The 26,425-nt window shown below is 39.0% G+C and overlaps 1 protein-coding gene across 1 annotated transcript; it reads left to right on the top strand.

Moving 5' to 3' along the window:
- Window positions 1-632: 632 nt before the first annotated feature.
- Window positions 633-26,238, top strand: ly75 (lymphocyte antigen 75). Its single transcript, XM_083918163.1, has 35 exons — window positions 633-875; window positions 3,427-3,801; window positions 5,483-5,656; window positions 5,919-6,080; window positions 6,970-7,089; window positions 7,780-7,920; window positions 8,611-8,814; window positions 8,934-9,094; window positions 9,435-9,542; window positions 10,628-10,716; window positions 10,836-11,005; window positions 11,289-11,488; window positions 12,373-12,515; window positions 12,939-13,017; window positions 13,572-13,643; window positions 14,245-14,368; window positions 14,570-14,605; window positions 14,798-14,967; window positions 16,062-16,129; window positions 16,212-16,288; window positions 16,607-16,743; window positions 17,589-17,697; window positions 17,933-18,093; window positions 18,332-18,461; window positions 18,693-18,913; window positions 18,985-19,147; window positions 19,793-19,957; window positions 20,058-20,180; window positions 21,314-21,499; window positions 21,623-21,846; window positions 22,017-22,224; window positions 22,461-22,622; window positions 22,709-22,825; window positions 23,368-23,550; window positions 24,469-26,238. Exons 1-35 carry the CDS (start codon window positions 785-787, stop codon window positions 24,642-24,644), a joined length of 5,229 nt encoding a protein of 1,742 aa, XP_083774289.1. The 5' UTR covers window positions 633-784; the 3' UTR covers window positions 24,645-26,238.
- Window positions 26,239-26,425: the final 187 nt, after the last annotated feature.

Genomic DNA, 26,425 nt, shown 5'->3' with positions numbered 1-26,425 from the left:
TACATAGTGTATATATACAGTGCACAGTGTGCTATAAACAATAATCAATAATAATATATACAACAAAATATGGAAAATATACTATAACAATAATAATATATACAAAAAAACAGTAGAGAGAGCAGAGTTCTCTGTCAGGCAGAGGTGAGACAGTTATTATATACAGTGATGGATTGTGGCAGGAAAGACTTCCTGAATCTGTTGCTACGACAGCGAAGCTGAATGTTTTATGTGTAATTCCTCCCAATGCTTTTAATGTTTAAGTTGAAGCACTTTGAATTGCCTTGTTGTTGAATTGTCATACAAATAAACTTGCCTTGCCTAAGAGAGAAAATGTGAAATGCCTAAATAGTTTAAATTGCCAATTTATTATTTGAGTTTTAAGTTTCCCAGAGTGGTCAAATATGATTTAAAATCTGAACCTTTAAACATATAAAATGAGGGTAGTTTGTTAGGCCAAATCATTTCATGGACATAGTATTTTGCCAACATAATGGTCGAATTAACTATGCGACTGCGGCTTTTGAGAGTTTCTCGACTTTTATTTTGTACGTTAACCGGAAGTCTCCGCCGTCACTCTGGTGCGTGCGGGTTTGACGGCGTCGTCAGAGCGCGTCTCTGGAAAACGCAGCTGACAGTTGGGGGAGAAGTGGGTTATGTTAGTTAGTATCGCATAACTTTCGGTTTGGAGTTGAGTTATCGATCGGCCTGAGTATTCCCAGCTGAACACTCCGGGGGGCAGAGTCTTTATGAATCCAAACAACAGCAAGACTCTGCCGTCACCATGCTAAAAATATCGACTCTTTGCCTTTGTTTGTTGACTGCTCTGGAAACAACTGTCTTCTTGGGAACTTGCTCACCTGCTAAAGGTTTCGGTAAGTAGCCAACCTCACTTAAACACCTTACTTTCCTTTCTGTCATTTGTTTAAGGTATATTTTCAAGCCGTTTCTGCACGCTCAGTTTTCGCTGGAGAACAAGTTCGCGCACACAGAAGCGCGAGGACAATAGCCTCAAACCTGCTGGACTAAAACAAGTGGAGGCAGACACACAAAACTGGGTTCAGTTCAAGTATTAGTTCAAGTAGTTTCACTTTAGTTCTCCTCGCAATGTGAGCGTTGATGTGTGAGCATATTCTGACAGGTCAAATAAATTGCACACTCATCCCTCCCTCCCCCCTCATCTGTAAACAGCTCTCAGTGTGTCGGCTATTAAAGTATGGAGGACCAAACATGACTTCAATCTCAGAAAATAAATACATTCATGAGTAAATTAGACCTCACACTTTATTTACATATAGACGCAACTACAGCGATAAATAAATGTAGGTGAACGAAAATGTAGAAATGAATGTAAAGCATGGATTTATTATTTTATTTGTTTATTTCTGCATTAATTTATTTATATATTTATTCATGCTTTTATTTATTTAATCCTGTATTTATTTCTGCATTTATTTATTTATACATTTATTTATGCATTTATTTATTTAGTCCTGTATTTAATTCTGCATTTATTTATTTATACATTTATTCATGCATTTATTTATTTAGTCCTGTATTTGATTCTGCATTTATTTATTTATACATTTATTTATGCATTTATTTATTTAGTCCTGTATTTAATTCTGCATTTATTTATTTATACATTTATTCATGCATTTATCTATTTAGTCCTGTATTTGATTCTGCATTTATTTATTTATACATTTATTTATGCATTTATTTATTTAGTCCTGTATTTAATTCTGCATTTATTTATTTATACATTTATTCATGCATTTATCTATTTAGTCCTGTATTTGATTCTGCATTTATTTATTTATACATTTATTTATGCATTTATTTATTTAGTCCTGTATTTAATTCTGCATTTATTTATTTATACATTTATTCATGCATTTATCTATTTAGTCCTGTATTTGATTCTGCATTTATTTATTTATACATTTATTTATGCATTTATTTATTTAGTCCTGTATTTAATTCTGCATTTATTTATTTATACATTTATTCATGCATTTATTTATTTAGTCCTGTATTTAATTCTGCATTTATTTATTTATACATTTATTCATGCATTTATTTATTTAGTCCTGTATTTAATTCTGCATTTATTTATGTATACATTTATTCATGCATTTATTTATTTATTCCTGTATTTAATTCTGCATTTATTTAATTATACATTTAGATAAAGTCATGTTTAGTTCTCCATATTTTTATGAGCTTGTGTGCCAACAGTTTTTATATTTCCATATAATCGCGCATACCTTTTCACCCAGGTTATTATTACATGTCCCTAATAACTGTCGTTAATTCAGGTAACCATGCAGTTGCATATGTATCTTCTGTAAAAAAATATATATATTTCTCAACATAGATCTAGCAATAAAGCAATACATTGATTTATTTTCCAATAGTGGATCTTAAAAAATACTGAAATCCGCCCTTTAAAATACCAGTAAAGTGTGAGGGTTTTTGAAATATATAGATACTACTCCTTTATTCATATATTCAGTACTTCTATTTTTACATATTATTCAAATTTTAGTCCTCAGATAAAGTTCTCCATACACTTTATTTCATTGACAAAAGCAGCCCAGCCGTCCTTGGTTTGCTGGGTTACCTGCAGACATTTTTATGATGGCTTTCTTTCTGGTAGCACTTAAATATTTTAAAGTGACTTTTATACTGTGTAAACAATTATCTGGGGTTTTGCCCACAGTATGATCTGCAATCTGCTTTTGTGGCAGATATTTCATTGTCTCTTTGGCAATAGACTGTCATTATGAAAGAAGTAAAAGACAAGCACAGGAAATCAGAAAAAGGTCAGGTATTTTGTTTTTAAATTTGTTTTCTTGTCAGGGTCTCCCCCAGAAATGCTTTTAGGTCTGGTGGAAAGTGTGTCTTTTTTCACAGGGTCCGGTGCGGGCAAGTGGCAGACTGATGTCAGCATTAATGTTTTATGATCCAGAATTGCAAAATTGAGAATTTTAAAAAGCTATAACACAGATTCCATACTTTTCCAACCAAGTAGCTGTAACTGTAATGTAAAAAACATCTTAAAAATACATCTGAAAAAAAATCCCTGATGCATCAGGCTTGCAATACACTGGGGAAACACTGTTTGGCATTGGTTTTGGACTTCCCCCATAAAGCCAATGTTATTTCTCTAATATAAGTACAGAGGAAGTTCTACTAAATTATAGCCTCTGTCTATTACTGTCATTGTAAGTAATTTGAACCATTTTGTTTAAACAAATATTTTTGTTTGTGATTTTGCCTTTATGGCCTAAAAAGAGCAATTCAAATATTTTGTTCAGCCTGAAAACTCATCGCAGAGCCCAGTCTGGATCTTGATGTCAACAAAAGTCACCAATCCTTTTTGAAACTGCAGTGTCTTCTGTGTCTGCCCCATTACCACAGACGAGGATGCTTTCACCATCCAGCACGCCAGCACGGAGAAGTGCCTGGGCACAGGGGCTTCTGTGGACTTGAGTCTCACCTCCTGTGACCCAAACAGCAGGTCCCAACTGTGGAAGTGGGGTTCAGGTCACCGTCTCTTCCACGTGGACACGTCCCTCTGCTTGGCGTTGGACGTCCGCACCAAAGCATTATCTCTGGTCGACTGTGGCGCCAACATCCTGCTGTGGTGGCGTTGCCTGGATGGGGCTGTTTACACTGTTTATCAAATGGGCTTGGCGGTCAGCAGTGATGGCAAAGTCACCACAAAACGGGACACTAATGACACTTGGGTAAGAGGGGAATCCCAGGACAACATCTGCCAGAAGCTCTACCGCGGTGAGTGTAGTTTTCTTTGTCTTATCTGAGAGAGAAAATGCTAAAAAACTGTAGAACTGCAAAAAGTGTTTTATGGTGTCCATTGTGGAGCTAAACTGGAGGAATTTAGCAGTCAAGAAATCAAAGTAGTGTCAACTGTAGTTAGTGTTGAGACACATTGGATTCTGTCAGAGAATCCTTTTCCTCAGTTGTACCTTGTGATATGTTACAGCCGTGTATTTGACCAAACAGGTTCTTGTGTGTTTTAAACAACCCGACTGGTTAGTAATCTTCATTCCTGTCAGTTTTTGCTCCTTAATGCTCGGTAACAACACGGTGAGTCATTTTCCAGGTTAAGCAATATGACTTCTGCTGAAACCCCGAGTGTCTTAGTTTCAAATAGGAGTGGGAGAAAAATGGATTTTTAGACAATTCTCTAATGAAATGGAAATAAACCCAATCCCCGACATTATGAGGGCCTGTAACAATATGTAACAGGGCTCAAAGCTAACTTTTAGCAGTGGTTAACGAGGTATCAGCTTTGGGTTGCCGAGACAGAAAAATATGGTTTCCATTTTTCACATCTCTTAGTTTACATTTGGTAAATAAGTGATTATTTAAATTTTTACCTATGTGCTATGTTTTTAAGTTATACGCTAATCACACAGTGAGAAAATAAATAAAAAATGTATAAAAACGCTCTTAAATATGAATCGATAATCACATTGTAGCCCTCTGAAGTCAAATTGAATCCATTTGAGAGGCCTAGAGATTCCACCCTTAGTTTCAAAACTGTGTCTTGTGAATCTTGGGGGAATTCCTCCGTTGTGTGCTTTATGATCATGAAGAAGGTCTGTGTGGTGCAAGATAAAAGCTGGCTTTCACTTTTGTTTGATGCGTATTGCTCACTGCATGCCTCTGTTGATCAAATGCAAACACCTGCACTTTTAAAAAACACACATAGAAATGTTGGTAATTTACATTAAATGTGTGTTTTCTGTATATTACAATCACATGATGATTTTTCTAATAACTGCGGTACTTACCTTGATTAAAGTGTTCATTTCTTGTTGATTATCCTCCGTAAGATCTACAGAAGCATTAAGTGACAGTAAAATAATTCATGATAATATGAATAATGTGTTATTTCAATAGGATTTTATGCAAATTCTGATGTCTGTATCCATGACTGTCAAAAACTCAAGAGGCAGGAATTTAAGTTTTAAAAATATAACTTATTTATATCCAGAGGACCAAGAATATGAGTGTGAGTGGTGTTTGCTTTCTTTATAACACAAATATATATTTTAAAAGGATGTAGCATGAAGAGGCAATGGCATGCTTTTACGTCTTATATGATTCGATTTTCTGCACTAAGACGACTTTCATTTCTTGTTTCTCTTGCTTGTTGCTTCTTTATTATAGACTGTTATTGCTCATGTGTATAGTCCTTCCTGTTCTTTACCAACATAAATGATCTGATGTGAAGTAGTGTGAGGTAAGTGTTAGATGTCATCATTTGCATTTGCAAAAGAGCAACACTAAACTAATTATGTCTAAACGTTTTCTGGGTGTTTTTGTATCTTGAGAAGAAGAAGAAGTAGTGACAAGACAAAAAGTAAAGGCATGGTTTTTGTTTTTCTTAGAAATTACAAATGGTTTGACTTTGGTTGTGCTCTTTGCTCACTTCTCCTCTGTGCAGTTGTCCACACCGCCGGTGGGAACTCTGCCGGCTCTCCCTGTGACTTCCCCTTCAAATACAACGGTAGCTGGCATCACGGCTGCCTCCCAGATACAGATTTCCCCGGACTGTCCTGGTGTGCCACCTCATCCGACTACGACCAAGACCAACAGAAGGGACACTGTCTAATACCTGGCATGTTGTTCAATCATTTAAAAAAACCTATCATAAATTTCTGAAATTTTGTCCCATTTATTCAACAAGACATTGACAATGGAGACATTCAGCTGCCTCCTTTTCTTTTTTTAATGTTGGCATCACTGTGAGATGGTCTACATTTGTTTTTATTTTCATTGCCTGGCTGGATATTTTCCAGAAATTTGTTAAATTACATCCGGCATCAACAGAAGACTTAGATTCTCACACTCACACTGACACTGTCTCTTTGACCTTGCAGAGGAGGGTTGCCAGACTCTGTTTGCTGGGCTGGAAGGGGAATCCTGTTATGAGTTTGTTTCCAGTGCCGCTGTGACCTGGCAGGACGCTCTGGATTCATGTCGCAGTCAGGGAGCTGATCTGCTGAGTGTGTCTGAGCCCGACGATCTCCACTCCAAAACCAGTAAGACTGGAATTACTACTTAACACTTCTTCTTCACCTTCTTCAGGTGTCATTGACTTCTTGTTGGATGTGTTGGACTCACGACTCAAATGAAAGGAATGCTTCCTAACACACCAGTATAGTGATACAACTGTCATGATTAAGTTGACAGAGCATCACTTGTGGAGATTTTAAAACAAAAATCTAAAATACATCTATTTTAGATTTCCCTAAAATAATCTTAAAGAACAAAAACAATAAAACAGACCCACTTTGGGTAGTGTTTATTTATTGTAATTTAAAGCCTATATATATACACAGTGTATATATATATATAAAATATTATACAATTGTATCGTTGAGGAAAACCTTCTGTTTTGCACTCAAATGTGTGTAAGAGTGTCTCTTGAGTGTGCATAGAGCATGAATGTCAGAATCTTCTTGAAAACTGTGGGTTTTTCCGTGGGTTTTGGTGAATGAGTCCAATTGTTCTTTATATTAAAGTAAAAGACAAATTCGGTAAAGCTAAAATGACTAAGAACCATCTGTTTGTGAGAGTGGAGAGGCCTGACCATGTCATGCTTATGAGACATCAGCTGAAAAAAATTTGGTCAGGTTCAAGCACTAGAAATGTTTTGCGAAGGAAACTCAACCGTCCTGATGTCTTCTCTGTTTTTTTTCATCAACACCGTAACAGTGTTGTTGTTGTTGTTATGTGGAGCATGATTATAATCTAACCTGTTATGTCTCATGTTCTTAAGTGAATGCTGTTAGCTGTTTGAGAGTGCAGCTGTTACAACTGCTTCCTTGTATTTACGGCATTTGAGATACACAACTAACTTTTGTGTATCCCTGTGTTTGATGTTCTATTATGTTGTTTTCACAATCCAAAATGATTTGCATCGTACAGTATCGGATGGCCTTGACAGAATGCCTGAGAGGATGTGGATCGGCCTTCACCAGTTGGACACTTCTCATGGCTGGCAGTGGTCAGATGGTTCCCCTCTCTCCACCCTTCGCTGGGAAACAGGTGATGATGGTTATATCCTTTTGTTCTTGTCTTTCCCCTGTGTTTCTAATCTTTGTCCCATTTCTGTAAACATCTGTGCAAGTGACATGTAAACACATGTTGATCTAAAAGTGGTAAAAAGGGGGGGGTGTGGGGGCATAAACTTCAACAGTTGTGCTAGCACACTAAAACCAGCACCCTGTTGTGATCTGCTGTTGTCGCTGCCCTTCTATACACTGAGACTTGTCAGTCAGAGAAACAATGAGGCCAGTGTTGTAAAGAAGCTCATTGTGCCTGGTTTTTGGACACAGCGTGGCATCGGGATTGTTACTGTAGCTGAATCACTCATTAATAGTACTGAATGGAAGGCTTTATAAAGCCCTCTAGCTATTGTAATATGTTTGCTGTTTTTTTTCTTCTTCTAAAAGGGAAGATGTTGTTCTTAAACTGCAGTGTTACCTCAAGGATACTGCAACCATCTGGCTGCTGTTGATATGAGCTCTCTGTGGTTGCTACATTTTACCACATGCCATTGTTGCAACTAGCAGCACTGTGTTGAACCATTATTACAACATAACACATTTCTTTTATTTCACTTCATTGTGAAACATTGAATACACTGATTGTTGATGCAGTGAACCTAGAAAGAACCTTCACACTGAGTGAATGTGATTTGTATTTATTGTGTGGGTGTGTGAATGTGTTTGACAGGAATGCCATCCACCTCCATGATTTTTGAGTCCGACTGTGGAGTCCTGAACTCTAAACAGAACTATGAATCTGAGTCATGCAACAAACGGCTGCCGTACATCTGCAAGAAGAGTGTCGACGCCTCTCACACGGCAACAACAGGTGGGTTAGGGGCTGCCCTCACTTTCTACACTTACATTTTTTCTGAATCATATTCAAACAACACCGAGTCTACAGTCATGAGCAGCTTGATGAGGCTGTACTAAGGCACAGCTGTGCTTTGAACGAAAATGCATGCTTATAAGCTGATTGTACACAGGTGTAATGTTAATCATGTTCACCATCTTTGTTTATCAGGTTAGCATGCTAACATTTTCCTTTTTTCACTCTAGAACAAAGTAGTGAACAAACTATCTGACAGACAATATCCTTCAAATAAGGCAGCAGCTTAAGAAGCTTCAAAGCAGCTCATAGCTTCAAACATTACATCCAATATTACCAAAGTGTCTGGTTTGACCCAGACTACCAATACTTAGTGGGGTTAAAATTGGTATAAATACTGTTTGTGATGCTTTTGTTTTGATGTTTCTTTTTGTTTTTCAATGGCGGTTGGCAACCAGCGTATTGGGTGCATATCGCCACCTTTAGCTTTGCTATCTTTTGTAGTTACAATCGTAACCTTTCTCTCTTTCACCTTCCTTCACATGTATAACAGCTATGGCGTGTTTGCATAAGCTCTGTTTCTCTTCTGTTTGTCCCTGTTGTGCAGATCATAAAGCATTTTGGCATATAGAGATAAAACTGACCTGACTTCCCCTCACAGCCTCTGTCTATCTCGCCCCCTCTCTGCAGAGTCTTTTACATATAGCGAAACAGTGTGTGCAGACGGTTGGATCCCGTGGAACGGCTGGTGTTACAAGTTAGTGAAGGACAAACCCCGAAACTTTACAGATGCTCAGATGCACTGTAACATCACAGAGGGAGGAGGAGGAGGCTTTGTGGCCAGCCTCCACTCCATTGACAGCCAAGAGATGATCAGCACTAATTTCCATGCAGGTAAATGATAATAAATTTAAAAAAAAATGTTCTCTCACCAGACCCCTGCCTTGAGGGTTAGAGTTTGATTTTAAACATTTCCATAAAGTGATATTCTTATGTGTATTGTGGTCCATCAGATGGCAAGTTGTTGGACGTGTGGATCGGTCTGATCGGTGTCGGCGTGAATCCCACTGTCTTCAAGTGGATCGACCAGACTGCCGTTGCCTTCACCTACTGGGGCCACAACCAACCAGTCCAGCCCACTCTTGATACCAGCTGTGTCTTTTACTCTGGAGAGGTGTGTGTGTGTGTGTGTGTGTGTGTGTGTGTGTGTGTGTGTGTGTGTGTGTGTGTGTGTGTGTGTGTGTGTGTGTGTGTGTGTGTGTGTGTGTGTGTGTGTGTGTGTGTGTGTGTGTGTGTGTGTGTGTGTGTGTGTGTGTGTGTGTGTGTGTGTGTGTGTGTGTGTGTGTGTGTGTGTGTGTGTGTGTGTGTGTGTGTGTGTGTGTGTGTGTGTGTGTGTGTGTGTGTGTGTGTCCACCCATTGTGTGTGGAGGGGCTCTGTTATTGTCCTCTTATGATCTTCTGTACTAGTTTGTTTATATGAGGTCTGCAGAATCAAACCTGTCTGTGTTTCGCAGAGTCATGGTTGGCGGGTTGGGGACTGCACACAGAGTCTGCCTTTTATGTGTCAGAAGAAAGGAAAGGTCGAGGATCCAGAGCCAGTGGCCGGATGCCGCTTTGAGGATGTGAGTATTGTTTAAATGACCTGAAGGGAAGCCTTCAGTTAACTTCTATTGACAATCAACCTGTAATGTAGGTCCAGACTCAAAGTATATGTGCATATTACAGGCTTATTTTTTTTTCTGCCCCTGCACAACCAATAGCTGTGGACAAAAGCATTATGTTTTTGGATTGTCCATAAGTACGTCCCGATATCTCAGCAAAGCCTTGAGGGAATGTCCTCACATTTGTCTCAAATGTCTACTAGGACTTAAGCAATGAACAGATAAGATTAGGAAGGAAAAGGTCACTGTGACCAAAATGTATCAACCATAACTCAAGAATTCTACACTAAGTATGACAACATTTCACACAACAAATCATTTCACATTTTATAACAATAAGTTCAACTTCACTATAATGTTTATGTCCATTTTCAACACCATAATTCAAAAACAGAAGGGGAGACATTTGGTTGAATTCTGATTTTTTTGACAATCCATTGGTAAAACTGGTGATTGTTTAGATCTTCTGTGCTGCTACTTAAAAGTCTTCACTACATATATTATGTAAGTGATGACAGTTTGGATGTACACTGCAACTTGACAGGTTGGCGGAAGCATACAACCGCAAGGGTGGTCAATATTGTTTTTGGTCGAATGTGATCCTTTTTGTTATTCACGTCCATGTTTGCAAGTGATAGCTGTCCTTCTGCACATGAACATCTTGTGCTTGACCTGCATGCATACATCATGAAATTGTGACAATAAATTAAGTAGACGTGTGAGTGTGTATTTAAAGGATTACTTGCTGTTACATTTTGTCAGTCATAAAGGTGCTGAATGCAGAGCTATATTCGCAGCCATTACCGGAATTAGAAGAGATGTGTGAGTGCAAAAACGAAACTGTCATAGTTGACTGTGATGCTGACGAACGCATGAATACTGATCTGACTGTCTTACTCATTACAGTCCTGGTCCTGAGGAGTTTATGTGTATGAGATCTACTGTAGGACTATGCATGAAAGTGACAGATGTTTGTTTGTAATTTGAAAGTAATTTGTTAATTTGAATGTTTGTATGTAAAGTCTTACTGTTGTTTAATCCCTCAGGGTTGGAGAAGACATGGCAACTCCTGTTATCAAGTGAACAACAAACAAGTGTCCTTCAAAGATCGCTGCAACATCACTATAAGAAACCGGTAGGAATTTGTTCAGCTTGTGACCCAGCTGCTAAATACACTCATTAATTGCTGCACACGTGAACATTTCTGGCATCTTCATGTTTTTCTTGACTTTATGTCATGACTTTTCTTTCCAGGTTTGAGCAGGCCTTTATCAGCCGTCTACTCGGAGAGAAGATCAGCAAGGAAACTCAGTATTTTTGGATAGGGCTGCAGGACATTAAGAACACAGGGGAGTACCAGTGGATGAGCCAGGATGGGTCCCCGAGTGTGGTTACATACACCAACTGGGGCTGGTTCGAACCAGGTTAGTAAACCACTCCTTCTCCGCTCAGTACTTAATACAGGGAGAGCATGAGACCAGAGGAGTAGCCATGTCATAACAGACTGTATATGTTCATTCAAAAGTTAGTTTACCTCAGTTATGTGTGGACTGTTTACCAGTACAACAGGCCCGCAATTTCAAATTTAATGAGCTACAAAGTACAAAAACTGTAGAGTAGTCAAACTCTTTGATTAAATATTTTAAAAATACATGTAGTGCTATATGAGCCGTTTAACTTATTTGTATTTCTACATGTGTGTTTCAGATCGAGATGGAGGTTGTGCAGTGATTTCCACCGCAAAACCCCTGGGCAAGTGGGAGGTGAAGAACTGCACCATTTTTAAGGCCGGAACCATTTGTAGAAAAGACCTCATTCCACCTCCACCCCCAGAACCAGAGCCGAACCCCAACGTAACCTGTCCTGATGGATGGGTGTCCAGACCAAACATCAAATACTGCTACAAGGTTTGTAATTTGAGTCAGTGTTGTCTGGAAATGATAAGAAGTCGGTTGAGTTAGAAAGACGTAATCTTACCAGGCTCCTGTAGCCCGCTCCTCATCTCTGCATGAGGCCAGGGCTCAAGGTAACATTAGCCACTAATAGCATAGCAAAACCTGTCCCCCAAATGACCTGTGGTCAAGTTGCCTTGTGGGTAATGTAAACGGCAGAAGCATGCATGGAATAAAAAAAAGAAAAGAAAAGTTTGTGATTCTAATTGAGCGACAACCTCCAGTGCTGAAATCTAAAACCCATGCGGAGGTGCAGTTCCTCGAAAGGCCACTTGAGGCTGACTCAAAAAGCCACTCCAATCCCATAAACGGGACAGTGTAGTACAAAAAAAACGTTTTTGGTCACTGTAGCTAATACCCCCGTTCATGACAACTATACAAGGGGTACATTTTTGTGTAACTTGCCCATTTAAATTATATAAAGGCTTTAATTTGTGCATAATTAAGAGCATGGCCGCTTTGAGTGATAAGTGGGTGCCATACAGGAGACTGCAGCCTTCTGTATTCATACAGTCTGGTTCTAATTTATCAATTTTGAAAAATGTAATTCCAAAACATCATTAAAGAATGAGTATTGAGAATTAAATTGTTTATTATTCAGTATTGTATAAAGCAATTCTGAAGTATCTGTTACTGAAGCTGCTTCTGTATCAGACCTATCAAAACAATAATCTGCATTGTGTTTCCCACAGCTTTCTTATTGTACAGAATGTCACTAGAAACTCTAAATTACATGAGCTGACAGTTTTTAATTGTCTTTCTCTGTTTTTTCTATCCAGTGTGTTACTTTACTGCCACTGTTTTAGTAACTGTTGTAAATTGTTGCCTCACCTTGTCAGGTGTTTCATGGGGAGAGGCTGAGCAGGAAGCGCTCCTGGGAGGAAGCTGAGAGGTTCTGTCAGGCTCTGGGAGCCAACCTGCCCAGCTTCACAAACAATGGTGACATGAGGGCCCTGCACAGCATCATGAGAGACACCATCAGGTATACACAAGTGAACACAGGTCCTGAATGTATTCCTTTTTTGAAGTTTGAAGTTTTTGGAACATTGTGACATCAACAAATCAAAATTAGTACTTCAATTCTGATTCAACCTTTATACAACCTTCACGCAAAAGAGTGTGGAGGCACTACCAGTCACTTATCAGAGAGATGAATGCTAAACATGTAGTTTTGTTTTTCTTAGGCGCATACCCCAGAGTTCGACCTCCTCTTATTGTTCATATAAACACATGTTAAAATCAACACATAGCGTCTCCTGACTCACGTATTACACTTCTTCCCTGTCTATCTTCACTGTCTAAGAGTAAAATGCCAACAACCCTTTTTAAAATCTTGACACTAAAAGTTGAAGAAGACTGACTGAGTAGTGTAAATTGTTGGTTTACTCTGGTGTTCTTGTTGCAGTGATAATCGGTACTTCTGGGTTGGCCTGAACAGGAGAAATCCAGCTGATCGTTCCTGGCAGTGGAGCGACGGCCAGCCTGTGAGTATAACTCTAACCCTTAACGCCTCTCCAATACTTTGTGAGAAGAGATATTATATAAGACATATTTTTGGTATGAAATCACTCTGTTTTTTTCCAACATTTGCACATACCAGCCTTCATGTTCTGTAATTTTATTTTTCACAGATGAGTTTTTGGTCAAATGTGATCCTTTTTATTTATTCACATCCATGTTTCTATGTGCTATCTGTCCTCCTGCGCATGAACATCATGTGCTTGACCTGCATGCATACATCAAAAATAACCAGACTGTATAACTATGAAATGATTAGAGAGAGTGGAGGAGCTGTGCAAGTGTGTATTGAATTACTTGGTGTTAAGATCAGATGACATTGGTCAGCTTTTGAGTCACAAAGGGGCTGAATGCAGATATGTAGCTGTACGCTTACGTCAATGTTTACGTTTACAACTGTGAAATGGTCTATATCCCTGCAGCTTTATTCATCTCAAACACAACTTATCTGGCTTGGATAGATTTATTGCACTGTATTGCATTTATTTCTGAGTGTGATTAATTAATGTCTCAACAACAGGTATCTATGGACGTTTTACACCAAGATTTCCATGAGGACGATGCATACAGTCGAGACTGCACTGCATTCAAGGTGGGCTGGTCAGAAAACATTTGTTCTGTTATTATTCTCCATTTACATACCCAGTTATGCATTGTTTAAAGGCTTAATCTCTTACAGTATATTTTCCTTAACTTATCTTTATACATGTATTTACTTTTATTTTATTTTAGCGTAGGGAGATCAAGCTATGCATAGTGTACAGCTTGATCTGTGAATCAAGGCCATTTGCTCAGCTGCTTGTGGGAGTCACAGGAAGAGCTGCAGCGGAAATCTGCCCCTATTGACTCATGATTTCATGTCCAGCATGCCTTCTTAAAACAAAATCCTAGAAAAGAAAGTCCGGGCAGAGCAGTGGTTTGTTGTTTTTTTCACATCATGAGGGCATTGTCATACATCAAAGTGGTCATGACGATAGTTTCTTTTTGTTTATTTGCCAGTGCCAGGTGATTGTCTCTTTCTGTTGTGCTCCATTCACATACTTGACCTTGTTCTCATTTAGGTTGTCACATTTAGTGATTGTGTTGTCAGAAAGAGAGTCACTCTCTTCTTAAATTATCACTGAACTCAAGGGAGGAACCTTGCACATTACTTTCATGATAGTATTCATGCAAACAATCTGTGTCTTTGTTAGACATCGAAGAGCACCTTGAAACACCTGTTTGTGTTTCTGCTGCACGACTTACCTCCAACACCTTTCTACGCCACACCGTTTCACTGTGACGCCAGGCTTGAGTGGGTCTGCCAAATACCCCGCGGTAAGACTTCACATACAAGCACCACTTAGTATGTGTGCACAAAGCAAAGGGTGTTTTTTATTTGTTTGTTTTAATTTAATGGATTCGTAATGTCACTAGAATTAGTGATCCACACAATAGCTGACTTATTTGCACAATTTTACATCTTGTTATTTATGCGTTTCACATTTTCTATCATATTTTTTGTTTACGCTTCAACAGGAAAGACACCAAAGAACCCAGACTGGTACAATCCCGGTAATGACAAAATCTTTCCAGATGTTGAAATTTTCTGTAAATTGGATTTATGGATGGCCAGGATTTCTTTTTCTTACCAACAATCTCCCGATTTATTTATTTCACCCATGCATGTCTGTTGCTGGGTGTTATTAGTTTGTTGTCACTGTCTAATGTGTCATGATTTTAGAGCATGTTTGATGTGATTTTCAGGTGGACACCATGAGACCTCTATCTTCATAGATGGAGCAGAGTTTTGGTTTGTTCAGGAGCCTAAGCTAACTTTTGAGGAGGCAAAGCTCTTTTGCAGTATGAATGGCAGCAGACTGGCTGCACCACTCAGCTCAACTGCTGCTGGACAGATCCACCAGAACCTAAAAGATGTAAGTGACAGGGCACAGCGAGTGGCCATGTAATGATGATTACTCAGATTTAATCAGGTGTTTTGAAAATGGTCTCCAGATGACTTTTATATATTTCTAGCTAATTAGCTTTAAAACAAGACCCATGTGAAGGGTTTTTAAATATACACTTTAATGCTACATACATAAATCTAGGCTAAATTGATTAGTCAGAAATGCTAATGTAGGCTTATGCAGCATATTTAAGAGCAGATGAACACGTTGTTTATTCCATTCCATTATTGCTTACACTTTTGAGCTTGTTTTTTAGTTTTGTAAAGGTTAAAAAAAGACTCCACAATACACACTCTTACTGACTGTAGCTCTTACTAAACCATTTCAGCCCACAGTTTGTGTAGAATTCACAGCCAAACCAGACCTGCCATGCCTAGTGGTTGCTAAGCTATTATTGGATTGCTGTTCGGGGCGGCCTGAGTATTAGCAAACTGTGCATCAAGGTCAAATTAACTGGGGCACTTAAAAGTTAATAAATATGTCTGTGCTGAGAAAAGGGTAAATACCTTTTTTTTCTCCTCTCCATGTGCATCTTCTGTTCATGGGAAGATGACTTTATTTCATGAGAATGCAGCAGGAAGCAGTACAAAATAAAGCAGAACAAAGTTCTGCCGTCACGCTAACCACTGAAACATAGCTTAGTGACATTTACTTCAGCCTCATGAAATTTGACTGTTCTGTTTTTATTGTCTCTTCTGAATTGTCCAACTTTGAGGAGGTTCTATACTAAACCACTGGAGATCTCACAAATATGTTTTATCTATGTTTTCATACATCAACTATAGTCAAGTATTTTACACAAATAATTTTATAAGTTCCATATGTTATCATAGATCTTAACTAATTAAATCCATATTATTTTTCACATTAAAGTGATTTATTTTTTATTTTGTGTTGTTTCTTGCCTGTTTGACAGGTGTCCTCCTGATTACTGCCTAAACAAGTTCTCTGTTTTTGTTTAAAGAACTTTATAAACTGTGGTCGGATGACAGGTGGTAATAAAGTTAATTAAAGAGTAATTTTATTGTGTGGTACTTAAGCTTGTTTTTGTTTTTTTACAGCGGTCAACATCTCCCAAGCAAAGCTGGTGGGTTGATTTGAGAGAGCCTGGACGGATATTCCCCATGACGTAAGCCAATACAGTCACACACGTATATTGTTCATGTTGTAGAAACTCAATGTGATGTTGACTGACATACTGTATGTTCTAGGTACACCCAGATGTACTTTTATCATTCAGTTTTCCTGGGCAGGTGTACCTCCATTAGTCCTGAGAACTTCTTTCCAGGTGAGTAAATGTCAGTGTTTCTATACAGCTGGGTAGGATTAAGGATGTTTTTTTAATTTACCATATTGTGTGGATAGAAACAGCAGCCAATTAGCCATTCATTCAGGTGACAATTCAATTTTGTCTAGGCTTATGAGACTGCTAATGTCAGGAATTTTACACTTTCAAATCACACAGCTATGGAAATCCAGGATATTATTAGTTACTTGAGAACAGTCAAAAATCTTATAGACGCATATTACTTTCTTGATTCATAGCAGGCATGCTTACAGTCTCTTTTACTAATACACACATTTACTTTCCTTTGTTTATTTAAAGAGCACGAGCGCAGTTGCCGTCAGAAATTGTCCTTTGTGTGTGAGAGACACAACATCACGTCAGTGGAGGTAAACCCTCTGGAGCCTCAGTCTGGAGGACTGCCCTGTGGAAACAAATCTCTGTCCTTCAGAAATAAGGTCTGATTCTTCAACACATTTACTCTGCATCTACATTTTAGACCTTGGATGTCAAACATATGGCCCTTGGGCTAGAAACTGCCCGCCAAAATGTCCAATCTATCCCACTGGATGAATTTGCAAAGTGTGAAAATTGCAGAGAAGTCATTAATTCAGATTTTTCAATATTGCTATTTGTCCCCTGGGGGTCCCGCTGCCCTAATAAGAGTAGCAGGCACTTTGCTGGATACGCTATTATAGATCCAACGTGCTTCCATACAGCTACACACTGTCAATTGCGCTGTTCGTTCGGGAGCCACCCGTGGAAAATGTCTTTGTGGACACACAGTGTCAGGCTTTCCAAGAAAAATAGACCAGTTCCTATTTGTTCACAGAGGTAAATTGAAAACCACTATCACACCTAGTTCATTTTATACCCTGACCAGAATACAGTTGAAAACTGAGACATATTATTGAAATTGCAGAATTTTTTCCTTTTTACTTCTTTACACTAGAATAAAGTGACAAATTTGGAGGTGTTATTTTTTATCAGTTATTATGCAATGGTTTTACTGGACCGGCCCACCAAATGTGGCCGCATGTGGCCTATGAACTAAAATTAGTTTGACATCTCTGTTTTAGCCATTGCATGACACTTACTCTAAAATCAGATAAACTCCTACTTTTAATGTCTTGTGTGAAAGCTGGACAAAATGGTAGTGTTCCAGTATTTAACACAAGCTCTTTCACGTTCACATACAGCACAATATCAAACAGTAGGACTTGAATGGCACAAAGGTCTTATTTATCTAATAGATGAATAAACACTCTTTGCTCTGATGATGATACAAGTGTCTTTTATTTAGTGCTACACACTGATGACGAGCATGAAGCCTGTGTCGTTCAAGTATGCCAGTGAGGAATGCCAGTCGCTGAGGGGAACCCTGGTCACTATAGCAGATCAGGTGGAGCAAGGTGAGGACCGCTTTAGTTCTGTGTTTAATAAACAAGACAAGTATGGTTCATATGCCAGTCATGACTGCAATGATGTCAAATACATAGTTTTCTTTTGTTTAGTAAAGTTTGTGTAGGACCTGGTTAAATAAGAAATAATAGTTCCTCAGAGTCAAAATGTAGCATCTGCTCAACACAAAACATTGTTGTACTGTGTGTGTGCGTGCGTGTGTGTGTGTGTGTTTTTGTTTTTTAGATTTCATCACCACGCTTTTGCCGAGCATGAGAAACATGGAAAGCATATGGATCGGTCTGAAAATCAAACATAACGACCCAGAATGGGCGGACCATTCCCCAGTAAACTACATAAATTTTAACCCCCTGCTTCTGGGCATGCACAGGGCTATTAAAGTCAACGTAAGTTCCCCTTCTTTTCTCTGCTGTATTAAATGGGGACTCTTTTTATTGTGGAAAAAATTTAATTAATTAATTAACATTCGGAAATGAAAAAAAAATGGTACTGTAGTCTGTTTTTTACTGTTAGAAATGGCCAGTGGTTGCTCTTAATAAAGGAAATGGGGGGACTGGGGGTTAACCTAATTTGAATTCACAATGTAATTTATTTTGTTTGTACTTTATTGTTCTTTCTTGCCAGACATGGGATCTAGAGAGTATGGATTTGTGTGCGTTTATGATTAATAACCCCAACTCTGCCATGCTGGGTACCTGGGACTATTCTTCCTGCACACAATATCAAAATTCGGCTGTTTGCCAGCACTACGCAGGTAAATCACCACCTCCAACACTCAATACTGAGTCACTCAGTCACGTTACTTAATCTGCCATGCTAAAGTTCCTTTTCAGATTAGTTTTGATTGTCGTTTTAGACTATACCTTTTATGTTAACCCTGAAAAATACAGGGGATACTATAGTTATACAGACATTTATTTTTGCATTGAGGCAATCTAGGTCTCCCGCACAACATACATACTTGGGATTTGTTCACTCATTTCAGATGCAGTAGAGGAGTCCCACGTCCCAACAGAGCCCTTCCAGGTCAATAACCACACCATCCTGCTGCTTGTCAAAAATCTCACCTGGTTTGAGGCCTTAGAGCAGTGCAATAGTAACAACATGAACCTGGCAAGTGTGGCTGATACCTTCCTCCAATCCACCCTCACTGTGCATGTGAGCCGCGCACGCACACCCATGTGGATCGGCCTCTTTAGCGAAGATGTAAGTATGCCTTTATTATTAATCCACTACTTTTGCAAGATACTTGTCGAACTTGTTGGTTTTGTGTTCAGGAGGGGATCCACTACCGCTGGACTGACCACAGCCACACTGTATTCAGTCGCTGGTCTTCTGCTGCTACCAGCGGCTCGTGTGTTTACCTGGATACTGATGGCTTCTGGAAAGCCACAGAGTGTGAGGACCAGCTGGGTGGCGCTATCTGCCACAAACCCCACGGTGAGTGGGGGTTTGGAATACAGATTAACTGAAATGCCTGCCGTACCTCCTCGTACAGCTAATTCTTGCACAAAACATTAGAGCTTATTGACAGTTGTAGCTCAAAATGTTTGTGTGCTGTGTTTAAATTCCCATCCCTGCTGAGAACTGCTGAGAATCTGTGGAAACAGGATGTAGAGTCTGTTGTAGAGGAAATTTAGTAACTTAGAAAATTAGGTTATGGCTTCCCTATTTGGCCTATCAAAACAAAGCACAAGAAACATCTGGGCGTCTTTCCAGAAAGAAGGACTGTTGAGTCATAAGTTAACAGGAGTCTTTAAAAATAAACTCAATTTTACAGAGAAAGCAAAGAAACTATTATTTTTGTATGTTTGGCTATATATGAATATAATAATAGTGTAGGGATAATGAAATGCAAACCCTTTTAGACTCTTGTAGACTTCATAAGTTCAATAAAAGCATTCAAGATCATTTTTACTTTTCTTGTACATCCTTTCCTTCTTAGCCTTGAGGTTTGAAAACTTTACAGGTTTCATCTCCTTTTAAAACCTCTTCCTTTTCTGTTGGCATGTGTCAGTATGCTTGTAAATGCTTATATCTTTTTATTTATCTATCTAAACCTAAATAAAAACTTGGGTATTACAGAAGAGATCATCACCACACCAGAGGATGTTGCAGTGAAGTGCCCCCATAAGATTAACGGTCCAAACTGGATCCCCTTCAAGAACAACTGCTACTCCTTTCAGCTGGTCGGCACCAGATGGGAACAGTTTGACCAAGGACAGATTCAGGATACCTGCAAAAAACTTCGTAAGGCGGTCACAACTTTGGGCACATGTTATGCCTATGACGCTTCCTACAACAGTTTGATGTTGCTTACGTTGTTAAAGACGATGCATTTATGTTTCAGATGCAGATGCAGACATTCTAACCATCCGAAATATGGAGGAGAACGAGTTTATTAAGAAGCAACTCGTACCGTTCCAAAACTTGGTCCAGTTTGTATGGCTGGGGATGTTCAAAGATGACAACAGTAGGAACATTTTATGGACACATAAAATTTAGTTTTTTCTAACAGGGCTGCAATACATTTTCTTCTCATACAGATCCAGATATTGATTCAACTCCAGAGATTTTTTTGCTTTCTAATTTAATAAAATTCTGCGTAATTGCATGACAGAAAGTGATCATAAACTCTGATGAGCATCACTGGTACCAACACATAGCTCATTGACTTTAATTTGTATGAATGCTGAGTGTAGGATTGTTACTCAATTCAATTCAATTTGTCCCCGGGGGGCAATTCAGGGCACACAGAGCAGCAAATAACGACAGTACAACTATACAAAAACATTTTAACCTAACAACAAGAATAATGTGTAAGAGAGGAGTAAGTGTCAGGATGTTAGTGTGTTAGTACAGGTTAGATACGGAGAACATCGTCGGCGTGAGATGTAGAAAGACATGCGTGTATCAGATGTAAGCAGATATGTGAACGGGTGTATATGATGTAAACAATGTAAACACGCAGTAGACTGTTGAAACAGGTATGAACAGAACTGTAGTGCAGAAAAGATATAAGTGGACAGTGATCGGATTCAGATGAGGTCAGACATGATACATGTGTGTATCATGTCTGACCTCATCTGAATCTTTCTTTTCTTTCTTTTTTTAAATTAAAATCTAGGGAGCCTCACTGTATGAAACTGTTCCTCATGTTACCAGTGCAGTGTTTTTAGGATAAGATTTACAGTAAAGTGACACTAATACTAGTCTTTTGTGTGTGTGAACTTGTTATTATGCCAGGGTTAAAGCTGAAATCGGTTACCTTCTATGAAAAAAGGTGTTTTTTTAACATTTTTTCTTAAACTGTGAATATATCCTGACACCTCTGAATCAATCAGTGCTGATCAAATATCAATCAAGATTCTGTTACTGTATTGCTCATTTCTCGCATAAAGTGTTTTCAGAAACATATTTTAGTTTATGTTTAGCTGTGAATTGAGCGTCAAAACCAAGCCCCACCCAACAGTCGACCGGCAGGACAAACTGTGTCTGTTTCATTGTGCTGTTAGGATATAGTGACAATTTCAGCAAATCTGAAAACATATTATTTTAAAGAAAGTTACCCACTTCAGCTTTAATAGTATTTTTTTTCTGCTGTAGGTAACCAGCTGAAGTGGTATGATGGCACAAACGTCCAATATTCCAAATGGGCAAATGGCAGACCGGATGTAGACGGACCATTCTTGGCTGGCCTCACTGTTCAGAGCAACTGGATTCTCATCTCGGACCCAAACTTATTTGCAGAGTTCAAACAAAGGTCCATTGTGACCTGCAAACTGGACAACGGTTGGTGTAATCACACTTTACATCGAAATTCATATTTCTCTGTCCAGCTCTGTTGTTACCATTACTGAAAATATTTCATCCTCAATATGGTCTCACGTTTTTTCGATCCTTCCCTCCCCAAAGAACCAAAACTGGAGTACAACCTGTCTTCCACGGATTTCAAACAATACGGCAACCTAACTTACGAGGTCGTAACCCAGAAGTTGAACTGGCACCAGGCTCTGGAAGAGTGTGGGAATCGTGGAGGCCACCTGGCGAGCGTCCACGACATCCAGCACAGTGCACATGTGAAGCTCATCGCCAAGACGGATGGCTTCCCTCTCTGGATTGGCCTATCAAACCAGGATGTAAGAGTCTGAGCACAAATATTTTCTGAGCTTACACAGAGAACATCCCGAGTATATCTCATGTGGATTTCTTTCACATGGTGGTGCTTCATAATTCTATGCTCATAATCTCACGTGACGGGCTTCATGTGACGCTCTTTCTCCCCCCTTTTTTCTCTCTCTCTGTGCAGGTTAGTGACTCAGGCTTTGAGTGGTCTGATGGAACGATAATTGACTACAAAGCCACCATCTCTGACTCACAGGAGGGCTCCAGCTCAGAGAAACAAGAGGCCAGCTGTGTTTTTGTAACCCCTGCTGGAGCCTGGGTGAGGACCAGCTGCAATACGTTGGTAGACGGCGCCATCTGCTACACCACCACCATCACCACCACTTTCCAGAGTAAGACACCCATGTGTTTTATATATAACCACATTGAACCACATTGTTCTTCTTTCATCGTGTAAGGAAAGGCAACTTGAATTGTTGGGGAATGGTTTACTCTGCAAAAAAGGATCCAGAGGAAGAAACAAGCACCACTGAATCATGTTGTATATTAAAGCATCTACTTGGGACTTAATTTGTGTTTGAGCGGCCTTGACCGCCGTCCATATTGTTTCTGTGTTGTTGTGAATCAGGAGCCAGACTGCATGTTGCCCCAGAGGCCAATCACTGCCCTCAGAGCAACGGTGTGTCCATGTGGGTGCAACATGAGGATCACTGTTACGCCTTTGACATGGGCTTCTACAACTACAGCGTGTTCAGCAATGAGCAGGCCAGGAGCATCTGTCAGAGCATGGGTGAGTTGTTGTTTGGTGTATGAAGGGTTATAATTAGTATTCATCTGAAGCAACGGTAGCAATTGTTTTTTTTTTTCTGCTGACAGATGCTCAACTGCTGACCTTAAAATCCAAAGAGGAGAACGATTTTGTGTCCAAGTACATGTTCGATGACCCTCTCATCACCAGTCGCGTATGGCTCGGCATGAAGCTCGATACTGAAGGTAAACACCGTTATTTGAAATAGAAGAGTGCGGATCGTTGTTGAGGATTTAGGTAATTTTACAGGTCCAATCTGCAGTTTTTCGAGTTTGACTTCCAGACTTCCATTCTCAAATGACCAGAATTGTCAATACAGGTGTGTTTAACTGCAGTGTTTAAAATTCACAGCAATAGAAAAACATTATCTCAGATGAAGATGAGTGTGTTTAAGTAAACAGAGAAAACCTGAGTATAAAAATACCTGATGCTAATTCAAGAGTGAAGGCTGATTCTAATCCAATTTAGAATTTTAAGGTGGATGATCCTTCTGTTTACATATGAAGGAAACAAACTACGAAATGAAAATATTAAATGGTGATTACAGGTGGCCAAACAAAATGAACAATGTTGTTTTAATTCATCAGTTTGTGTTAGCTTCTTCTTTTGAGTCAGATAATAACCCTCAACATCATTCAGAAACACATTATTTGTGACATTTGTGTTGTGAGACGTGTGTTGTGATGATATTCCCCACCTCTCCTTATCTCCTCTTTCTTCCTCTCAGGTACGCCTATATCCTGGCAGGATGGCTCGGCTCTGGCTTACTCTAACTGGAAGTCTGAGGCCTTTGTTACTGGGAAGAAGTCAGAGCCCCAGTGTGCCGTCATGATGGCAGGAGATGAAGGAATCTGGAAACTTGTCAGCTGCAAGGCTAGTAACAGTCGGGTTGTCTGCCAAACTAAAGCAAGTGAGTATAACAACTGCATTAAAGTTGTACTTCGTAAGATTTCCATCTATTTAATTGTCTTTTAAGTTCCTATCTATCAAAGAGTGAGGTAAAACAATGATGACTGATCATATGACCCACTAATAAAAGCCCTTGTATTTGCTGCTTTGACGAAAAATCCGGTCTGAGTGTCTGTGGCGACTTTCCCAAAGCTAAAATCAAATGCGCCACACAGTTAGTGGCGCTTTTTACCTCCGTTTCCCTTCACTCTTCGGACCTCCCATCAGTGTGAAGCGTACGAAGGAAACATGCAGCATTGCCCAGGTGAAAGCTGCCAATCTACTGAAGTCTGTACGACACTGTACGACACTGTTTGATTTTGAAAGGAAACTCTGGGAGATAGGGTCCAAGAGGCACGCCTGCAACGACATCTCTCCGCCAAAGCAGTACAACATATCTTAATTCTTATGGACTACAACTCTAAAGGAGTAGTTTGACATTTTGGGAAATGTGCTTCCTTGCCAAGAGTTAGATGAAAAGATAGATACCACACGCATATATCTATATGCCAAATATGTATCTGGAGGTAGCAGCCAGTTAGCTTAGCTTAGCACAAAGACTGGAAATGTGGAAACTGCCAGCCTAGCTCTATCCCAAGGTAAAATCGCAGACTCCAGGAAGTTGCTTGTCCCTCATTTTTACCCTTGAGCTTTTGCATGCATTAAACAAACAATCTGTATCTTGCTAATAATAGAGCTTTAGGGGTGCTGAAGATTTTCTTACACTTCAACAAAAACCAGGCTAGTCGTGTCCCCCCATTACTCAGTGTGTCTCAGAGTCTGAACTGAAATAAAAGCTGTACAAACTCAAACATGATGACCTCTTGTTTAGTGGGAAAACAAAAACCTCTGTTGACTGACTTCACTTTTGCGTCCTCAGAGTCTGGAGGCTCTCCTGTGGCGTTGGGTCTCTTCATCGTGGTGTTCATCGCGCTCCTCTTAGCCATCGGCTTCATCATCTATAAGAAGAAAAGGGCCCACTTCCCTTCTAGTGTCCGCTACAAGAGGACCTATGATGAATCCGACGCCACCAGTATTATGACAGAAGCTGACTGAGCTTGTTTAACTAATCAGCCTCAGGGAGTATTGATGTGCCTTGTGTGCATTTGAGTACTTTTCAGCAAGAGCGGATGCAGCCTTCCTCTTTTTTTAAATTATTTATTTATCCTGCTCAAGCCTGCAAAGTTTCTGTAAATACTGTTCAAGAATTGTGAATATCTGCCAATTCGGTTTCTTAATTTGGGTTATTTTAAATTGTGTTTAATAAGATCCCTGTGTTATACCTAATGTAAATACTGGGACCGATGCGCTCTGGTAAATATTGATAGTTGACATTAGTGGGATGGTAGAGTTGTTGTTGTTTTTTTTTGTTTTAGATTGTAAAAAGTTTTTTGAGTTGATTTACAGAAATATGCAACCCGACGAAAACACTCCCATTCTTCAGCCTTATAACAAGTTAAATTGCACTGATGTATGAGTGACTCCAAACTATCAGAAACAAAACCTGCATTTTATTGTTTCATACTGAATATACCATTATTCACTCTATTTCAGTTTTCATTTTCAGCTTAAGGAGATTTTGATTTCCACATGGTCACAATTAATCATAAAAACATTCAGAGATTTTTGAAAGGCCAGTTCACCCAAAAATACAGCCAGATCGTTTTTTCTTTGACATGTTATGGACTGTTATGTATCGTTCGATCGTTTCTCCTATAAAATAGTCACAATACTGCCCAGACTTCACCATGACAAGTTTTAGTTTTACTCTCTACAAGCAAAAGGAAGAAACTTGAGACTGCAGCTTTTATGTACTGGAAATGTTCTATGATATCTTGGATGGTTGAGTTCTTCATATTATTTTAGTTTTGTTTTTTTTTTCCATTGAGCTCCACTTTATTGGTCTAAGGTACATCTGATCTCTCCAAACCTTTAGCAAATCCCATTAAAACTCTGAATTGAGAGATTGCACTCTGGTGAAGAAAATAGTTTTTAGCTGGACTGTGCCTTTAAATAAGTCGAAACATCTGATTGATGAAAATCTCACTGACTGCTTCAGAACAAATGGGAAGTTTTAAACCCCTGTTTCGGGTTATTTTCCATTGTATTTTCTGATTCAGTCGACTTATTAATACCTAACAATATGTCTTACTTGTCAACACATAAATCATGACAGAGAAACATCAGATTTTTTAGTCCTGCTGATTAGTTTTGAAAGTGTAGGACACTGTCTTAGCTTCAAAACGAGTCAGACACCTGTTTGTATAATTTGTCTGTGTATGTAGATCGGACTTTTTCTATGCACTTAACTACTGAGCAAGAACGCACTTTAATGTCGTGGAGCTACAGTTCCTATGTTTAAGCACAATGATTTTTAAGAGACGTTCAAATTGCACTGGCGTTGCTGTGAATGCTTTGTAAATATGTTTTGTAACTGAGAATGAACCAAAGATGCTCTGAGTCGTTTGAATGTCAAAAGCCTGAGCTTTCCTTTCACTTTGTTGAACCGCCTCAATACGGCTTGTTAACCCATTCATATCATTCAACCAAATGTTAGTGGGTTGTTTCTTTGTTTTTTTCTTTTTACTTCCCCACCACTTCTTTTAATAGATCTATCAGCTCAAATCAGGTACATTATCCTTCCAATAAAATTTCCTGTCCTCAAAGACTTGTCTGTTTCTATCTGGATCACTGTGATTACTGTATGTGATGTTGAGAAATTATTGTAAACTAATGTAGTTTTTACATTAATCAGGCTTTAGTGAACAATTAAATAAAACTAATTCCACCATCATTGCATGTATAAAAGTAATTCTGACATGGATTTTAAAGGGAAA

This window comes from Echiichthys vipera (assembly GCF_963691815.1).
Source record: "Echiichthys vipera genome assembly, chromosome: 1".
In the NCBI taxonomy this organism is placed as follows: domain Eukaryota; kingdom Metazoa; phylum Chordata; class Actinopteri; order Perciformes; family Trachinidae; genus Echiichthys; species Echiichthys vipera.
The sequence above is the reverse complement of the archived record's forward strand: the minus strand, read 5'-3'. Positions and strand labels throughout refer to the sequence as shown.